At 45.3% G+C, this 20,100-nt stretch overlaps 1 protein-coding gene across 2 annotated transcripts; it reads left to right on the forward strand.

Annotated features, from left to right (window-relative positions):
* The first annotated feature begins 498 nt into the window (after positions 1-498).
* On the forward strand, positions 499-18,995 carry rnf216 (ring finger protein 216). 2 transcript variants are annotated; one of them, XM_076752542.1, is made up of 17 exons: positions 499-607; positions 1,448-1,581; positions 2,104-2,234; positions 2,460-3,809; positions 3,948-4,024; positions 4,364-4,472; positions 4,736-4,897; positions 4,994-5,105; positions 5,318-5,451; positions 6,090-6,140; positions 7,434-7,571; positions 7,955-8,103; positions 9,167-9,245; positions 14,452-14,549; positions 16,343-16,565; positions 17,580-17,649; positions 18,059-18,995. In XM_076752542.1, exons 2-17 carry the CDS (start codon positions 1,515-1,517, stop codon positions 18,451-18,453), a joined length of 3,345 nt encoding a protein of 1,114 aa, XP_076608657.1. In that variant the 5' UTR covers positions 499-607; positions 1,448-1,514; the 3' UTR covers positions 18,454-18,995. The 2 variants fall into 2 exon arrangements, with proteins under 2 accessions (XP_076608657.1, XP_076608658.1); XM_076752543.1 differs by having other exon boundaries at positions 18,062-18,995.
* The last annotated feature ends 1,105 nt before the right edge of the window (positions 18,996-20,100 follow it).

Raw genomic sequence — 20,100 nt, forward strand, 5'->3', positions numbered from 1 at the left:
TGGCCAAAAAAAACAGGGAACGCTCCTCTTCACGAGGGTTTCACTCAGCTTGGCGCCTTGGTCAAGGGCCCTGACCTGAGAATGAACTTATGTTTTTTGATGATGGGGGAAACCCAGATACAATACAGATTTTTAAATCTTTGATGTTTTGTCCCTTTATAATTTTGATATTTGAAATTATTGACACTCTATATTATTTTGGAGTCATATGCTTAATTACACCATCATATCTTTTTAGAGTAGGACTTCACTGTTCTTTCCTTTCTCTTTTCGAGTGACCTTAGCTACTCAATAATGATGCTATTTAGCTTGGAGCAAGGACTGTCCACAGCCATAAACTCTGCTGCTCTTGTGGCTTTTCTACATATAAATAGACTATCCTCTTTCCAAGTCTTGGGTGTACCCGTGACCCGAGCCTGACTACAATGCCCAGAACATCCTCTTCCTCTACGACTACATTTCCCAGAGGGCCGCAGACCTTACGTCGAGAAAGGCATCGTACGCGTGACGTTGCTACTGTTCTTGTTTTGGCAGTTTGTTTCGTTATTCACGGATTGTCAGTCCTCTAACAAGGCGTTCAGGTCTGGTTGTCCAACGCGAAGCTGCGGTATTGTATATTTCTGCATTTGTATTTCTCATACCTCAATGTTAGACTGCGAATGACTGTTTCGAAGCATTTCTATGAATAGAAATCCCGACAGAAGTGAGCTAACTACTTAACCTACTAGCTGGCTAGCAAGCCAAAGCTAATTAACATTAGCTTAGCTGAAAGCAGTGGTTTGTTCGTGTGTGTGAGCGGAAATGATTGATTTCTGTCCTGACACGTTTATTTTTATCGACAGCATCTTAAACTTGAAGCTAATGGTACAATGTTCAGACTAATGTCAAGATGATGAGTACAACGCAAGTTCATGTAGCTAGTATTCCAACATTGTCAGCTTCTCGCCGTGTTAGCGTCTGCTGTGTAACAACATGTAAGATGAATTCATGCCAACTTTGATCAGATCTAAGGCAGCTGGAGCTGGGCGAGCAAGCAACGGTGACGGAGTGATTGTTTGAACAGATTCTTGTGTAATTTTCAGTTGGCTAGCTAACATTAATGTAATTCCTAGTTGGTGACATGAACCCTAACCCTTCAGCCCTGCTCCACATGATTTAACTCTGCGTTATCACAAACTTCCTCTCTGTTAAGTTCTCTTTTGCGAACATGTGTGTTGAACTGGCCAGTGGATAATCGCATATTACTATAAGTTCTCTGTTAACCTTGTGTCATAACATTATTTATGATACCAGGGTGGAGTCCAACGCTTCTCGACTTGTTTTGTTGAAATTCCAGGGGAATACCAGCTTAAATCTCTCTCTCTCTCTCTCTCTCTCTCTCTCTCTCTCTCTCTCTCTCTCTGTGTGTGTGTGTGTGTGTGTGTGTGTGTGTGTGTGTGTGGAATAGATCGTATAGATTGAGCTGTGACTCTGTGTGTGGGCTGATTCAGGGTGCTGGTAAGTATAGTTTCACAATGGCAGATGGAGGCAGCGATGACGATGTCATTCACCTGGCAAGCTTCAACGTCCACCGCAGCCAAGGTGAGACACACCTTTATAACCTCACTCACATGCTTAAATGTAATTCAAACTGCAAACACTTCAATGAACCCATTACTGTCACAGTCAGTTTGCCTCAGTTTAATCACTAACGGTGATATATTTTAAGGGTTATGGTATTTAGTGGCATGACATCTTACAGTATGCTTCCATTAGCACATGTTTGTGAGATACTCTTTGCTTGTCCTATTGGCCCTATTATCACAACACACACGTCCTCTTCCAGCATCTTAATTTTTAGGACTGCAGCTAACAATTATTTGCTTGATTGATTTATAACTTGTCTGGTCTGTAAAATGATTCAGTTTACTGTTATAGAGAAGTGAAGAAAGCAGAAAATATGCATATTTACACAAAATATTCAGTTAAAACACATCAGTGATGCTGTTTTGTCCTCATTGTTCTGGCCTATGTTCTGTTGTGTCCTTTCCTTTTTTCTCTTTCACACACTCAACTGAAAAGACATAAAAGTACTAATATTGACATCACACTGTGCCTGTGTAGGCTCCCGTGCCCATAAGAGGGAGCTCATCACCATTTCTGATGACTCTGATGAGGAGCCTGTGACTCTGGTACCAGGCAGCCCCGTTCTAGTCCCGGACGATGCTGATGATGATGACATCAGGATACTGGAGGTGGCTGATCTTAAATCTTTATTGTGCACATCAAAGAAACTTCTTGTTTGAATTTTTCCTGTTAATTTGAACACAAAAGGTAAACATTTTAGTGTATAAAAGTGTTTTTTTCTACAGTTGGCATGAAATCAGACATCCGTAACATGAGCTGCAGAAGTTACATCACCAGTAGCATCTTTGTTTTCCTTCATCCCTCAGTTTGTCTCTTTGCCTGTTTTCCTGCAGCCACTAACTCCTGCACGCAGACATCTGATTCGCCCAGCCGCAAAATGGAGCGGGGCCTCGCACAACCTTATTCAAGTTGTAGGTCATAGTAGCGCAACTCCTGCGGTTCCCACAGGGGACACCGGTCCTGCCCCCTCTACCTCCAGAGATGCCAAGGCCAGCTCCTCCACAGTAAGGCCAGCCATACGAACACCAGTGCAGCCTAGCACTTCCGGACCTACACAGCCACAACCTGGCTCTTCATCACACACACTGTCTCAGCCAAGACTTAATACAAACTCACAGCAAAAGGATGGTACGTCAGCACATATAAAAGTGGAGCTCCATGCAGTTTCTTCTATCCAAACCCCATCTACCTCCACAAACGCCAAGGCTAGTGCCACCATATCCAGAGCACCTTTACAAGTACTAATTCAGCCTCAGCCTGGCACATCTGGAGTCACACAGCCACAAGCTGGCTCTTCAGCACACACAACAGTGGAGCCCCAGACGCGAAACTCAACCAGTGCCACACATTATTCTTGTGCAGTTGCAAGTTCTTCTAAAAAGACTCAAGAAAAGGCGAGTACAAGTACGCATTCACAAGACAATCCTCAGGCCAGTACTTCATCTGCACAGTCTCGCACAAGGATGCAGTCTCAGCCCGGTACATCCACGCAGCTCCAGTCCACTGGGACCTCCGCCATACGGCCACACCTCATTCCGGTGAAGGAGGTGAAGCAGGATGTTCGTCCCCAGCAGCCGAGCATCCATGCCTCTGCTCTAATAACCCACCCGCAGCTTCATCTTAGGCCCCAGAACCTGCTGCAGCCCGTGTCACTCAATTGCATGCAGGGGAATCTAATTCAGATTGAACCACAGCCCCTGGCTCAGGCCCCGGCCCAGCCTCCTGTCCAGGCCCCTCAGCTCCCTCAGGTGATACCAGTGATCCCCCCTGCAGTGCTAATAGCTGCAGCACCAGAGAGACTAGGACCTCCAGAGGCAGGTCATCGGATCATCCTGGGGAGCCAGGCGCCAGGGGAGGCTGTGCCGAATCCTCCGCCACAGGCTGGTCCCTCCAGCATGGTCCAACCAGCCCGCAGCCTCAACATCAGGGTGCCTAATGTGAACTCTAATCCTCCTGCTCCTCCAGCTCCCACGGCTTCAGTCCCCCACAACGGAAGAGAGGCTCTTGTCATTGTGGCTCAAGCTCCAAACCTAGAAAGGGTCAACCCAGCCCCTGGTCTGGTCACGGTCCCTCCTGCTCCAGAGGGCATCCCCTTAATAGAGGACGCGAGGCCTGGTCCTTCTGCACCACGAGGGAGAGTGGAGCAGCAGCAGCCCCTTGTTAGAACGCTTATCACTGGTGTTGTGAGTATCACATTGGAACAGAAAGCCACAGTGAGCTCAAAAGATGGTTCATATGTAGTTTATTTTTTAGTTTTATTTTCTCACTTCCTCTGTCTCAACTACATCTCGCCTGTTCAACTCTCTGTGTATCTTCTACAGTTGGATCTATTCCCAGATGTCCAAGAAGCCTATGTAGCAGAACTGATCCAAAAGAATAATGTGAAAGACCTGAATGTGTAAGAAGCACCAATTCTCCAGTACTTCATGTAGAGTTGTGATTAGTACCTTCTCAGTTAATTAAATGAATTACCTGTTAATTAATTAGCCCTTTGTCTAGTCCAGATTTCTTATTTATTAAAGATATTATTATATTTTTCTCTCACATAAGCTGAAAAATGAATCAGATGTACACTCCTTTGCCACACATGTAATAGGGCACAGTCCCAAATCTGTATTCTTGAATCTGTTCTGTGTAGGTTGACATGTAATGAAAGACCATCATATCTCTAACAGTATGTCCTGAGTGTGTCTGTGCAAGCCTGTTCACATGCTGCTCCTCTCTGTTATGTCTCCAGTATCTGTAACCTGTTGTTGGAGAACCCAGAGTATCCAAGAAGGGAAACTGGAGCAGCCGCAGCAGCACCGACCAGCATCCTACTGGAGTCTGGAGACAGCCAGACTGAGGTATGTGTGAGTGTGTGTCGGTCTGTTAAACCCTGTAAAATGCATTACTGATTAGTGCACCAGTGACACCTCAGGCTCTCTAAATTGTTCACAAGAAACAGCAGACAGTGCACAAGCAGACCTTCAGTTCCTTCATTGAAGCCTGATTATTCAGCTGTTCCCCCACCAAAAGCCTCATGTGTCACGTAGACAGTGTCATTTTTTATTTGTCCATCTCTGTGTCTGGGTGCTGTGTTTTATGCATCTGTTCTGGGTCCTTTCAGGTGACCGAGGACCTGTTTGACTACGCCAAACTGGCTACGGTGGGACCTGAGTCTGTGATGCAGGCAGCTGACTTGCTCATGGCAGATTTCAGGATGCTCAGTTGTCAGGACATCAAATGGGCCCTCAATGCTCTGAAGGGACACTATGCAATCACACGCAAGGTACCCGTGGTCTCGGAGCGAGGCCATTCCGACTCTCCCCTTTCTCGTCTTTGTTGCTCTGCTTTACACATGTCTCTTTAACCCCCACTCACACAGGCCTTATGCGAAGCTCTGAAGAAGTGGCAAGATTCAGGTGACCTCTCAGGAAAGAGACGAAGGAGCAGAACCTCCTCTGAGCGCTGCTACATCGATTTCCATTTTGAGCACGGTGAACAAAACTTTTCACTTTTCTCTGTCTGCTCACACCAGATGCTATAATCTAGACACCCACCTGCATGTGCGTGTTTTTAAGTACACTTAGTTGCAGTGCATGTAGTGTCAGTAACTGAGTTTGACTACAGATCTGCAGGGGCATTATGGGAAGACCTTTTAGCTGCTGCTGCAGGCTGTCTCACTCACTTGGTTCTCTCTGTCCACCAGGCTCAGTAAAGTTTGACAAGAGGATGTATTTCTTGGAGAACGACCGTCGTTACTGCAGGATCTGGATAAATCTGGAAGCGTCTCTGCAGAAGGAGCTTACATTCTATCAGCAGAAGGCCAAGGAATGGGCAGAGGTACACACACACACCCAGTAGACATGTTTTTTTTCTCTGAAAGCTATTCATCAGAATCAGCTTTTTATTGGCCCAGTATGTGTACACATACAAGGAATGCGTATGCTTTTTCATATGCAGAGGACAACAACCCTGTCTGTTTGGAGAATGTAGAATATTCACCATTATTATAACAGTGAGTTTAGTGTATTTTGCTCTCAGCATTATTTTTCTCCACCAGCATACTATTATATTGGATTTACATTGTAGCAAAATGTCTGTCTGCCTTTATTATGTTTTTTTTAAGCTAGGTCTGAAGGGGAATATATTTGTTTGCCACTTGACGACGTTATGTTACTCATTAGGTTACAAACTCATTTAGACAGACATCAGTTATGGTCTAGTGCTCCTCATTTAGCAAATGTAACATCTCTGGTGTTTTCAGGTGACAAGCAAGCTCTATGTAGGAGCTAAAAAAAAAAAAGCATTTGGACACAGCAAGCAATAAAACGAGGCGCTACAGTCACACCGGTGGGGACAGAATAGTCACTGGGAGTCTCTTTCTAAGTGCTTTGTCTGCTATGCTAGAAAAGTATAATACAAGTGCAGTTTGTTTATCATTGACCCTGTGATAACCAGACTCCTTTGACCCTCTCCAGCATGAGGACTTCCTGTTGGCTCTGCAGGTCAATGAAGATGAATACAAGAAGGTAGGAACCATACATACCTCAACCTGTTGTTACTCTTAAAGACAACACGTTCAAAGGTTTGTTCAGGATGGTATTGGTTAGTCTGTCACATGGATGCTGCTGAATATACAGTACTGTGCAAAAGGTTTGTGCAGGTGTGAAAAAAATGCTGTGAAGTAAGAATGCTTTCAAAAATGTGAGTGTTAATAGTTTATTTTCATCAAATTAACAAAATGTAGTGAATGAACAGAAGAGAAATCTAAATCAAATCAGTATTTGGTGTGACCACCCTTTGTCGTTATCAGCATCAATTCTTCTCTGCACACTTGCACACAGTTTTTTGAAGGAACTCGGCCGGTAGGTTGTTCCAGACACCTTGCAGAACTAACCACAGATCTTCTGTGGATGTAGGCTTCCTCAAATCCTTCTGTCTTCATGTAATCCCAGACAGACTCGATGGTGTTGAGATCAGGGCTCTGTGGGGACACCATTAATCCTGACCAAATCTCCAGCTCCATTTGCAGAAGTGCGGCCCGTCTACGATCCTCAACGTTACCCGTTTCTTTGTGCTTCTTCAAAAGAGCTTGAACAGCACATCTTGAAACCCCAGTCTCTTTAAATCTTTGTCTGGGAGAGACCTTGCTGATGCAGAGTGAGAGTTTGGCTGATCTGGAGTTTTAGGCCTCCTACACAGCTGTTTCTGTTTCAGTTAATGACTGCGTTTCAACCCACATGTGAAATTGATGATCATTAGCACCTGTTTGGTATAAATGGTTGATCATACTCCTGACTATGATCCTACAAAATCCCTGACTTTGTGCAACTGTACCTATAAGAATTGATGCTGGTTTGAAGGCAAAGAGTAGCAACACCAAACACTGATTTGATTTAGATGTTTCTTTTGTTTGCTCACTTTGCATTTTGTAAATTGCTTAAAAGAAACAATTCTTATTTCTATTTTTTAAAGCATTCTTAGTTTACAGCATTTTTTCATACCTCACAACTTTTGCACAGTACTGTATATTTATTTATTGTTCTGGTTACAGCAAATTTGGGACCCATATTGAAATAGATCCTCCAGTATTTCCCTCAAAGTCAAAGAGCTGAATGTAATTGGTTTTCTTAGTTTTCTATGTCTTTGAAAAGAAATCCACTTGTAGAATATGTTGGAGTGGTACTGGTTGCTTTGTGGGTTAAGTTTAGTTCTTAATCCCTTTAAGTACTTGACACTGTCCCTAATTCCAAAAAAAAAAAAACAAAGTTTGAAAACCTCCGAGCTAAGTAAAACCTGCGTATGTACGACTGTCTGTGCAGGACGGCCAGCTGATCGAGTGTGGCTGCTGCTACGGCGAGTTCGCTTTCGAGAAGATGACGCAGTGTTCAGACGGCCACCTGTTCTGTAAAGAGTGCCTGGTCAAATACGCTCAGGAGGCAGTATTTGGCTCCGGAAAGGTAGGTGCACGCACACATACTCACACACACACTCACACTTTTTCTCAAATTTGAGTAGGACATAACTCTTAATGTTGCCAGGCAACTATAAATGATTAGTCATATCATTCAATATAACGCAATTTAAAGTGATTTCAGTAGTCGAAACGGTTCAGGTTTAAGTCTCTGCAGGCTGATTTTTAGACTTCACTGAAACACTGCACTGCAATCTAATTATAGGTGTTTTTAATTTTTTACCTAACGCCATTTACATACATCAGATTGTGCAAAATAACCTGGTCACTCAGTGTTTGTTTGCATCAGCGTGCTAAGTGTTTGTGTGTGTGTGTGTGTGTGTGTGTGTGTGTGTGTGTGTGTGTGTGTGTGTTAATGTGTGTGTTCAGTCTGAGCTGAGCTGCATGGAGGGGGGCTGCCCGTGCTCCTACCCAGTATGCGAGCTGGAGAAGGTCCTACCAGAGAACATACTGTGTAAATATTATGAGAGGCAGGCGGAGGAGGCGGTCGCTGCCACCTGTGCTGATGAACTCGTGCGGTAAGTGTGTGTTTGTGTGTGTGTGTTCACACCCTGGATTTGTCTTGTGTTTGAACTGTTTGCATGTGGGTTAGCTTCATTCAACTCTGTCATGTACACTTTGAACATGGATCCCCTTTGCACTATGCGTTGTTGCACACTTGTTCCATAATGTTCACATACTTAATAGAGCAGAAACAATTCGCCAATCAGCCGAGTGCTGCAGGGATGACATATGTTTGTCAGGTCGCCCTCGTTCTCTCTACAAAAAGCCAGTGGTATTTGTCCATTTTGGATTTTGCATTGTTGCAGAAAATAAGCTGTGTGGCAAACCAAAATGTAGGATGCTTACACATCATGTTCAGCAAGATAATCGGAACTTTCACGACTGTTGAAGTGGAAATTCAGTTGGCAGAAGTAAAAAGCTAAAAGCTGAACTGTACCACGGTTGCATGACTTCAGCGTCACCACCACTAAGCTTCCTTTTCTGCAGCACTGTAGTTTCAGCTATTTTGATAATCAATAAATTGTTTTAGTCATTTTAGAAAATGTTCAGGTTTCAGCCTCTCAGATGTGAAGACGTTCTGCTTTTCTTTGTGAGGAAATTCCAGCTAATGTGGAGACGTCAACCTGGGTTCTGCAAAAGTGCCACGGGCCTTTTTCAACATTTTCCTACGTTATGTAGACAAAACCACGAATCTGTGGGCGGAGAAAATAATCAGCACTTGAATTCATAATGGAAATACTTTATTAGTTATTATTAGTTGCAGCACATTTCCTTCATGATGGCAGCAAACACTTGGTCTCACCATCACCAGTACGATAATATTCCAGTTGCTTGTCCAGCTTGGTTTGCAAACGACTGTCCATTTCAGGCTTTTAATGCACTTTGAATTTGCAACTTAGTCAGAATGGATGCATGTTAATTCATGGCTTAAAGGGGGTCTGTACGCTCATAAGGGACCTGAAATAATGCCTCTGTGTTTCTCCGCAGTTGTCTGTGTCTCACGGCTGGTTGCGTCATACATTTCCTCTCGCTGTCACTGTCTCCTTCTTAACCCTCCTTCCTCTCTGGCCTTTTCAGGTGCCCATTTTGCAACTTCCCAGCCTTGCTGGACAAAGACATGTCACTGTTTAGCTGTCCCAACCCTCGGTGTCGCAAGGTAAGGCCTACTCTGTATTGATTTAGTTCATTAAACACACCAGCCTTTTGTACTGTCACTGTTCTCCCTGTTCACAGTCAAATGTAGGCTAACACACTGACTCTTGCACAGTATGTACATCCTCTGATGAAATCACATATGTGAGAGCTCAATCATACTGTACAAAAGAGAGATTGAAGCTGGATTTGACTTCAAGAGGAGACATCATGAATAATTCAGTCGGCAGCGACAGTAAAACCTAAACGCTCCGCATGTACCATTTCAGCATAAATCACCTCCGTACAGCCTCGACACGAGACGCAGATCAAAATCAGCAAGAGGGGAAAGATTGATGAATAGTTTTATGGATGCGATGAAATGGTTCCATCTGGCGAGGTCGCCACCTCTGTCTCCCTCTCTGTTTATCTCTGGGCCTCCTCCCTCTGTCTGAGGAATGCAGGGGGGAGGCGTCGCTTTGTGTCTGCCAAGGCTGTCACATGGATTCCAGTCCATTATCTGGCAGAAACACGCACAAGCATACCTACAATCATATTCTCGCTCTCACCACACAAACAAAAAGCCTCCCTTCTCCCGCTTCATGTCTTTGTCTCTTGTTGTTTCTGCTCTTGTGTCTCGCTCCTGCCACGCCACCACAGTCTCTTTGTGACTCAACACAAGTAACACACACTCCTGCCATCACCACATTCCCAGAATGGGGGGAGAGAGATGAGGTTGTGTCAACACACCCGACATAATAAGTGTGTATGTTTACCTAATGGCATCAAGTCCTCCAGTAACTGTGAGCTAAGAATCTGAGAATGTTTGGAGGAAATTAATCACCATTATCAAGCAAAAATGCCAAACTTTTTCTGGTTTCAGCTTCTCAAATGTGAGATTTGCTGCTTTTCCTTGTTTTACATGTATACATTGAATATCTGTGTAGTTTCAGCGCAAAACAAACAGTTTGAAAATGCCACGTTTGGCTCTTGGAAACTGTCATCTGCATTTTTCTCTATTACTTTTTCTTGATCAAAACAAAGACTCTGCCTATGGAAAAAGTAATCAACAACCATGATCCAAAAAAAAGTTTGGACGCTGTGTAAAACGACAATTAAACAGAACGTGATCATTTGCTAATCCTTTCTGACACACAGTGTAGTCGATCGTAAAAAGTACAAAGATAATATCTTGAACACTTTTCCTCATTAACTTCATTGATTTTTGTAAATATCTGCTCATTCTGAACTTCATGTCAGCAACATGTTTCAAACAAAAGACTGTGTGGAATGCTCCAAAAACACCTGGTACAAACAACACCACAGGTAATCAGGTTGATTGGTAACAGGTGATAGCATCATGATTGGGTATGAAAGGGGCATCCTGGAAAGGCTCAGTCGCTCACAGGCGAGGGTAGAGAGAGGTTCAGCACTGTGTGAACACATGATTGTGATGAAGGATGTGACTGCATGGGCTCAGGGACACTTAGTAAAACTGTTGTTGGTCCAAACTTTTTTGGAATTGGGGTTGTATTATAGGGCATTTCCACCACAGGAACTTTAGCAGGAGACCAAGAACCTTTTTGAGGAACTAAACCTGCATTTTGACCAGAGGAACAGGGACAAAATGTAGTTCCTGTTTGATATTTTTAAGTAGAAAAACAGCCCCTGCTCTCAGGGTAGCGCGATCAGATAGTTGAAGAGCAGCGTGTCCAGTGCTGAGCCATACTGTTCAAACACAGCTCCCCCCTCAACGACCACTTGAATACAGATTCATTCACAAAATAAGGCAGTACTGGATCGATAACAGGACGAGGGATGGTCCTACTTCTTGCCCAACTGATAAAGGCACAAAGGCTTTACACAACTTTTCACATATGCAGTAGTACTCACTAAGACCTGTAAACACTCTTTGTGGTGTAAAATCATTTCAGTTCCCCTTTAAGCTTTTTAGTATTTTATGATACTTTTATAGAATTCTCCTGTTACACGCTGGCACCTGCTGTCTGCGGTCAGACCATAAAGTCTCACTGTACATCGCACTTCCTCTGGATATACAGTGGACCTCTATTTTTTTAAACCCAATTCTTTGCAGTGACTTCTCTGTTACTGGCTGGATTGTGAGATGGTCTTTGTATAAGCTGTGCATTATCAATCAGTCATTGCCTGAAAAGCAGCAGGCTCCTAAATGTAGTCAACAAACCTCTGAGCTCACAGAAATGTATTAAGTGTAGACCAGGATGTTCCATCTTTTCTCCTGCAATTCTGTCCATTTGCCTGTAGATGGAGCCAGAGGCTCACAGTGGCTGCCCTGCAGTGGAACTGCACAGCTGTACTCCATTACATTCTCACACACACCCAGAGATACAAAAAGTTAGACATGCACCAGATATCTGCTGGTCTGATCCTTGTATGAAGACTATTCTGCAGACGACTGCACATTTAGGTTAACTGTTAGGAGACAGTATTCTCCTCACTGCTCTTAAACACACCCTGTTGAGCTGAGTACAACAGAGCTTGTTTTTCTAAGTAAGTGCAATGAAAGTTAACACAACTTGCTTCCTGTTAAATGTGTGCAGGAATGAGGATGTATGTGTTATGTTGTGTTTGGTGGAAACAACCTCGTAAACCCAGCTGTTGTCACATTCCTGCACAGACTCGTTTTCCCGTGGGTTTTTTTGGTATTGTCTAGCCTTGCCCTTGGTAGCCATCAGCATTAGCACGGATGAAGACAATCGTACAGTCGCTCAGCAGCCTGCTCGGTCTCCCAGCAGGGAGGGGCTTCATTATGTAACTGACATACTTCCATAAGACCACCCACTTTCTCCCACACTGCCACCTCATTGGCTAGCTGCACTTTCCACTCCCCTCGTACTGGTTTCTTAGTGGTTGGACACGCTTCCTCCACCATTTCAAATGTGTTTCAGATCAAGTTTGACCCAGATTCTCCTCCCTCTTTTTTCCTTTCTCCCGCTCCCCTCCCATGGCTCTGTCTGACCTACACACACATCCACACACACACACACAAGCGGACACTAATGTATTCCACATGTGGTTATGAGGACATTTGGACAGGCGTGTTCCTGGTCTGTGTGTGATTACTTCATGAAAGCAGAGGAATGTGAAATGTAGGCCGCTGGATCTGTGTGTGTTTTTGCGGATCTGTGAGTGTTGTGTAGCACCAGCTCACATCTCGTACATTATCACATGCACCGCATTATCTCATCAGTTCTCCCAGAGAAGCATCTTATATCACAGCACATTAAGCTGCATGCTGTCTTCTTATCTCTTCTCTTCTTCCATACCCTTTGCACTGCACTCAGGTTTGACTGCAGTAAAAGACACCTCCCCACCAAAAAAAAACGATGCATGCACAAACACACACCCATACACTCACAGAGACTCAATGCAGCCCCCCAATCAGAAGCTCTGCAAGCTGTTTGCACTGCCTTATAAGGGCTGCTGCAGCCTGCACCGTAAGTGAAGAAGATAGGCAAGGTATGAATGAAGAAGAAGGGTAGGGCGAGAGGGGAAGGAGTGCGGTGAATGGAGATGGAGGACAAGTAGGAACAAGATGGGGTGGATGGGAAGAGTGGATGTAGAGGCTGAAGTAAAGTAGCTGAACATGCAGAATTTCCAAGATTCAATTGTTCACATTGCTGCAACTTGTACATCATAAAGGTGTGTGCATGTGTGTGCGTGTGTGTGTCTGTCTGTCTGTCTTTCTGTCTGTCTACAACCTCTGTCACATTCCAACCACACACCCGCAGGGGGTGGGGGGAGACACGCCCTGTGCAAGGGTTGTCTCCGACGTCACCGGCTGTATTTTTAGTCACACTATAAGTACTCAGGTGTGTTCCTGGTATTCAGCAGCTTGTCAGTGGCACATTCACTGTCACTCGCTCTCGTGGCGCCCTTCTTCCTGGTGTTTAGGGCACCACTAGGGGGTGATCTTTCACCACTCTGCCTTCTGTCCTCCTCCCCTTCTCACTCTGCCTCTCTGTCTTTGTGTGAGCTGGCTTTTTCTTGACACTTGAGGCCAGTTGTGCACCTCTTGGCTGGCACATAACCCCTCCTCCTCCTCCTCCTCCTCCTCCTCTCAACACCCTTGTTTAACTGAAATCATAGTCCAGAGAGAGCTCTCTCATCATACTTTATCACACACACTGTCTCAACTGTGTTTCATGCTCCTCTGTGCTTGGACACTCCCTTATGAACCAGAAACGCCGCAGGTACGTGAATGCAGCTGGTCTGCTCTTCATCTGTTACCTGTTTGAGAGCTCATCCTCAGCCTGAAGCTTCTGAATGGGCTCCACGGTTTGGCTTTGGAGACTCGGTGGTTTTTCCATCCAAACCGCTCCAAATGCCAACAAAACCTCTGCTGTCTCCAGCCCAGTTCTCCACCCTCTGGCTGACCTTACACGCACACACACATACACACACACACAGCTGTCTTAGTGAATATTATGAGAGCTACAGGCCTGTGGGAGCCCAAGCACATAACCAAAAAAAAAAAAAAAAAAGCACAGTGACTGCAGGCTGTGTAAAGATGGCACAGGACGTAGAGGCTGGATTTCTGACCAGTGCAGGGTTTTCTTCCGAGGTTGAGGGTCGGATGTGGATCATACTGTGCTGCATCAGCTGTCATATTCCACGCTCTTCAATATTAGATGAGTGGCCTCAAATATTTATGGTGACACCACTTAGCTAAGGGTTAGCAAGGGAAACAACCTATTGAATGTGTGTGTGTGCATGCGTGCGCGTGTGCAGTGATGCTGTCTGCCCCACACGTCCTTTAACTGAACGTCTTGGGCTGACGCGTCAAAGGAGGCTGGAAGCTGGAGGATGGAGTTGCTGTTTCTAGGCAACTAAGCAGTCAGTGGCAAGCAAATCACACTCTTACTGCAGTCACACACACACACACACACACACACACACTCATTTGCAAGAAGAGCCACACCTAGCTATGTCTGTGCAAGTCCAAGTCCCTGCAGTGGCAGCACCAGCAGCATATAGAGCAGAGGCTGGAGAGGAATATCCTGACTGCAGTGTTCCTCTTACTCAGCAGTACACTGGAATACTGTCAGAGGAGGAGTGATGGATGTGGTGTGGAAATGTGGGATCATTGCTTCTTGTTTCATGACATATTAAGACAGTTGCAGGGGAGCAGATGCAGCAAGAAGAATCTCTCGCTACCTTATGTCTCATTCCTTCCTTGTCTTTGTCTTCAGGAGAGCTGTAGAAAGTGCCACGTCCAGTGGAAGCAGCATGTGGGGAAGACGTGTGAACAGGTCCTGGAGAGAGACGAGATCCGTATGAGGGTGCTCTTGTAAGTGGTCTGACGGAAACAAGCAGGGCTAAAACACACAGCCACACTTAGCCTCTCATACACAGATTATAGGTCTTTTGATTTGTGGATTTTTTTTTGGTGCTGAGAATCTTAATAAACCCGTGATTTGTCTGATATAAAACACACTAGAAGCAGTTCCGTGATCAGCTCCCAGAAGTCACCTATCATGATCCGTACAGGACAACATCGTGAAACTCAAACAACTGAACCTCCAGTTATCTCCAGTGTTTTCCTCCCGTGAACATTTTGACTCTTTGAGGGCACCTCTGTTTTATCGCTGTCCCCTCTGCTCCTCCTCGCTCAGAGGGGATGCTGGGTAAACGGCTTAGTGTCCCGGACAACACTCCAGGAAGCGCAGAGGCCGGCTGCTTCCTGTGGTCCGGCTGGCCCTTAGGCAGTACTTCCTGTTTTGAGACGCTCACACATCTTCTTACTTCCTGGTGCTGAAAGAGCAGGAAGTGGCCTGGTGGAAAGATCAGTGGAGCTGGTCTGAGCGGCACTGACCTGATGATTGTAACAGCACACGAGTGAAAGAATCTCAACAGTAGTCCCCTCAAGATTTTGGGGTTTGGTCCCAAACACAGAGTTTAAAACTGGTTTGGCACACACTGTATTCCACTAAGGGAGAGTACAGAGACAGTCACGCATCAAATATATGAAAAATATCTCACAAGCACAGATGAAAGCTACATGAAAGGAAACATCAAGATATTGTAGATGCCCAATGAAAACCTGAAAGTCTACACACATAAGTATGACATTTCACATTTTACATCACACAGTCAGTTTTATTTCGTATGACTGTCCCTTAAGGGCTGTATTTATGTCACCTCTTCCTCCTCTGCTGCTGGCTTGATGTCATTGTATGTCAGGGAAGACGCTGGAAGTTTGCCTCCCATAAAGGGACTGCCAACAGGTTACACTGGTCCTGGGAGCAGATAGAACTTCTTTGTTCAGTTGTTCCGGTTTTTAAAGCTCTCTGTGTTTTCCCCTTGATCAGATGATCAGTTCCTGGTACAACATTCACTTCCCTGTTGTCAGCTGCTTGTAGGTTAGCGCTGCCCTTGTTTAAACCCTGTACTTACTGTACTTAGGTTTTGTTCGTTTACATTCTGTAACTCTCTCTGTATGGTAGCTTTCATTGTTAGAGGTGAAGTCTGCCGTTCCTGTGCTGAAGCAAAGCTAAACATCAACTTACCATGTCATGTAGCTTTTGGCTGCAACCATATCAATTCTGACATATCTGCCTGCCTGCAGGAAAAATGATAAAATGTTAACTGCCATGAAGGAAAAAAAAAAAAAGTGGCTGGATTGTTTGACAGTCGATCACCCCGTGGGTCTGTGTCTTGGTGGGCTGTTTAGGCCGATACTTTGATTTGTTCTTGTATCCCAAAGTCATGTTGACTTTGTGGTAAAGACACAGCAAACAACTTCAATTAAATTACTTCAAAGGAGAACAGTGTGTGAGTTTGACCCTGAGAGGGAAGCTCTGGGTGACGGCCTTTTGTTAATGCCCGCAAGAAAATACTAACATGAGCAGGAGACCGATTTCTCATTTCACACCAAGATTAAGAAAACACGCGGAGGACTCTGTCCTTGAGAGCGGCAGGAGAAAGTTCATGTTATTATCCGCAGCCACGAAGTCAGGGACATGTTTTTGCAGTGTTGCCTTTATTTTTTCTCTCTTTCTTTTTGTTGATTTTAATTCTTTTGTTTCTCACTCTCCTTTTCATTGTTTTTAACTGTGCCTGTCCGTCTGCCCCGCGCCGCAGCGAGGAGCGCATGACGGCAGCTCGGGTGAGGAAGTGTGTGAAGTGCGGGACGGGCCTGGTCAAGTCGGAGGGCTGCAACAGGATGTCGTGCCGCTGTGGCAGCTTCATGTGCTACCTCTGCAGAGAGCCCATCACTGGCTACAACCACTTCTGCCAGCACGCTCGCTCTCCAGGCGCTCCCTGCCGCCACTGCCGCAAGTGCTCCCTCTGGACAGACCCCACGGTAAGCCTAGACATGTTAACAAGTGACTCTTTCTTTCTTCCGGACGTTGTAGCGTGAGGACAGTGAAGGGCCTAAGTGACATTACCTCTTTAGTTTTCAGCCACAAGATGTTGGTGGTGGTCTTTTACGCTCTCAAACGCCTCTCCCTGCACTTTGACCCCAGCCATCTGACTCCATGGTAGCCCACAGTGAACTGGCCACAGCGTCACTGGCAGCCAGAAACAACAATTAGTCCCTGAGCAGTTAATGAGCTGGAGCTTCTCCAGCAGCTCTCGCTGGCCAAGAGCTGGTCCTGAAAGCATTGCCAAGAAATGGATAAATGCTGGTAACCAGAGGGCCAGAGGAGAGTCGGTGAAAGGGGCTGACTGCCGTCTTATCATCATTTAAAGCTTTTCCTTTTTACGTCTCGCTAGCTTTATCTTCACTTAACCCAAAAGTTTATTTTTAGATTAGAGAAGAACACGGCCACTACTCTATCAGTTTAGACCACACTGGTTAATGGCAAACTGCTGTCCCACCCACGACAGTAGCTCTGACCTCACTGGAGACAGTTTTCATTAGACTCAGACACAACAAGCCTGCAGCCAAACAAGCACTGTGCTGGCCAAAGCTTGAATTATAGTTGTGCATCACAAGGTTCAGACATAACTACTGAGCCCACGCTGGAAGCTACATGTTGAAGCTGCAGAGATGCACGAGGGGATTCTGACCGGCCTGAGCTTCCTCATGTTCCCCTCCAACAACACCTTACAAGCTACAACCTCAGAAATGACCTGAGTTATGTCTGAAATAGTCTCAGCAGTGTTAGTAGTAGTAGTATTGATAAAGGTAGTACTGCTGTTGTGTTGCATTGTCTTGTAAAGAAGTTCCTGTTGTTCCTGTGACCTCTAGCCTGGAGGATTTCTTTAAAGCTGTCACGAGTTAATTATCTGAGCACCACAAGAGTTGAGTTCACTGTGCTAAACAGTGCAACAGTTGCACTAATGTTAACAACTTCTGTGCGTGTTTCTGCAGCAAGACGACGAGCGAATCATTCAGGAGATCCAGAAGGAAGGCGAGGCAGAGCTGAATAAGAAGTCTGCAGGTCAGTGCCGAGTGTCACAGTTACTGCTCAGTATTTCTGTCCTGTTAATCGTCTCCCTCATCTTTACTGAGACTGATCTAGAAATGTGGTGAATTTTGCTCCACAGCAGGGAAATGTTGCACTGCAGCAACATTATTCTTCCTCTCTGCTGCTTCCTCTTTGTCTCTTTAACAATTATTTATCCGGACAAGTTGGCTGTTTACAGCTTAAAGCGGCAGCAGTTGCAGGGGTGTTTCCTGTGTTTGGTTTGTGTCAGTGTGTTTGTGTAAAGCATGTAAGGCAGGCCGGTGTGTACAGGGGGGAGACTGAAACCTCCAGGGAAGCCTCACAACAACGTCACCGTGTTATGAAACCAGACAGGAAGATCAGACAAGGCTTCATCAGTGACTTCTTATTTTTCACCTTCCAGCAGATAATTCAGGGAAGAGGGTCGGCCCCCCTCCGGAGCCCATCACCGACGCCAAGCGACCACGTGTGGGTCCGCCCCCTGAAAACCAACCCAACCCGAACCCAAACCCTCTGGCCCCTCCTCAGCCGCAGGCGGTACAAGCTCCCCTCTTCGTGCCTCCACGTGCCCGCTACCCGCCGGCTCCGCCCCAGGGCAGGATGTACCACCAGGTGATGATGCACCAGCTGCCCCCGGCCCCCTACGTGCCCCCTTTACAGCACCTGCCCCCCCTGAACAATAACAACAACAACAACAACCACCACCATCACCACCACAACCCTCCTGTCAACCCTCATCACGTCATGGACCTGCCCATGCACTACGGACCCCCGCACCGCTACTACAGACGCTTCTAACACACACTCTATGATGAGTGTATCAGTCCTCCACAAACACACACACACACACACACACACACACACACACACACACACACACTCGCTCACTGCAGTCATTTCAGTGCTGTTTTTGAGATGTGGTGTTTTTCTAAAGACAGAGTGCATCACCTTTTCTCCGCTTTCATAGTTTCCATGTTCTCTCATGTAGATTTCTGGCCTGCCACTTGACTCATTCCTTTGAGTTTCAGGCGATAAAACACACTGAAATGATGATTGAGTCTGTCGAAAGGCACACATTCAGACGCTTTGCCTTCTCCCTCTGAACCAGGGACTTCAATCATGCCGTGGATCCCCGCGTTCCGTGCTCCTTTCGTCATCTTTTCTGTTGAAATACTGGAGTTGAACTGGTGAACTGTATAGAATCTTGAGACAATTTATTTCCAGTTTATACAGATATTTTTGCGTACATAATTGAAAAAAAAAACAGTTAGCATTCCCTTCTGTATCTTTTGTGTAAGGTGTGAGATCACACAGTTTTAATAAAAACATTTCAGTTCGTATTTCTTTGAGTTTCTACTTATGAAAAGCTAGTTTTTCCTCCCAGATACCTAAAGAAACTTCTCACCACCCTTCTGCCTGTCTGTCTCTCTCCCCCTTCGTCTGTCTCCCCCTCCTCCCTCATGCAGAAAAAAGGGGCTGACTCATGATAACTGAGCCCTTGGGCAATGCACCAATCACATGACACAGTGTATGCTTTCCACCAATCACGACGTAGCGACAGCCTGTCTTTGTGATGTTACAGGGTGAGGGGACTTCTTTGTTCAGCCAAGTGTGCTGTGACAAATCACTTTGCTACACACGCACACACATGCACACACACACACTCAGCCTCTTGTTTCTGCATGTAGACTATAACAGTCGCACAGCGAACTGCCGTTTTAGGCCCCAGGTCCTAATGGTTTTAGTCATGGATGGGATGAGACAGACTGTGTTTGAGGGCCAGAATTAGACTGTAATCAGATTCAGCATATTCTAACAGCAGGCACGGCCTCATGAATTAAATAATGTATGTTGTATTTAACTAAGACACACAAGGACGTGTAGGGGCTTCCATAAAGTCTGTAACAGTATAGATGTTACAGCAGCGTAAAACATGGTGTCTCCCAACCTTATCAACTCGATGTGTGATTTTATATTTTCACATTATCATTATCACATTAACAAATCCTGACATGGCTCACTGTGATAATGTAGCTAACTGACATAAAGTTGATAGAAAAGGGGCACTAACTCCAACTACAGTCACACCATAAATCACTCTTTTGGTGGAGAGGAGCAATCAAAAAAAAAAAAACAGCAGACACAAGTATCACACTTTAAGCAGTTCTCCAGAGGTTTTGTGTTGCATGTTCATAAAGTTTGGGAACTTGCAACAAACAGACTAAACGAGTCTATGTGAGGCCAAAGAAGCTCTATAATAAGATTACCTATCACAGGCTGTGCCAGTGGTATGAAATGCTGTACACTTCCTGTCTCCTAAGTGGCTGTAATTGCCTCTCCCCCTGTTCCCATTGGGCATTTTTAGCACTGACGCATCTGATGGCTTGCCCATGTCCAAACAATACAACATTAGATACAGTACGAGTTTAATGTTGGTGCTTTATA

The sequence above is a fragment of the Chaetodon auriga genome, chromosome 16, assembly GCF_051107435.1.
Source record: "Chaetodon auriga isolate fChaAug3 chromosome 16, fChaAug3.hap1, whole genome shotgun sequence".
Taxonomy (NCBI): Eukaryota; Metazoa; Chordata; class Actinopteri; order Chaetodontiformes; family Chaetodontidae; genus Chaetodon; species Chaetodon auriga.

Coding starts and splice junctions, on each gene's coding strand:
- rnf216 (XM_076752542.1), top strand. CDS start 1,515: ATGGCAGATGGAGGCAGCGATGACGATGTCATTCACCTGGCAAGCTTC. Junction 3,810..3,947: donor GAACGCTTATCACTGGTGTT/GTGAGTATCACA, acceptor TATCTTCTACAG/TTGGATCTATTCCCAGATGT. Junction 8,104..9,166: donor TGTGCTGATGAACTCGTGCG/GTAAGTGTGTGT, acceptor TGGCCTTTTCAG/GTGCCCATTTTGCAACTTCC.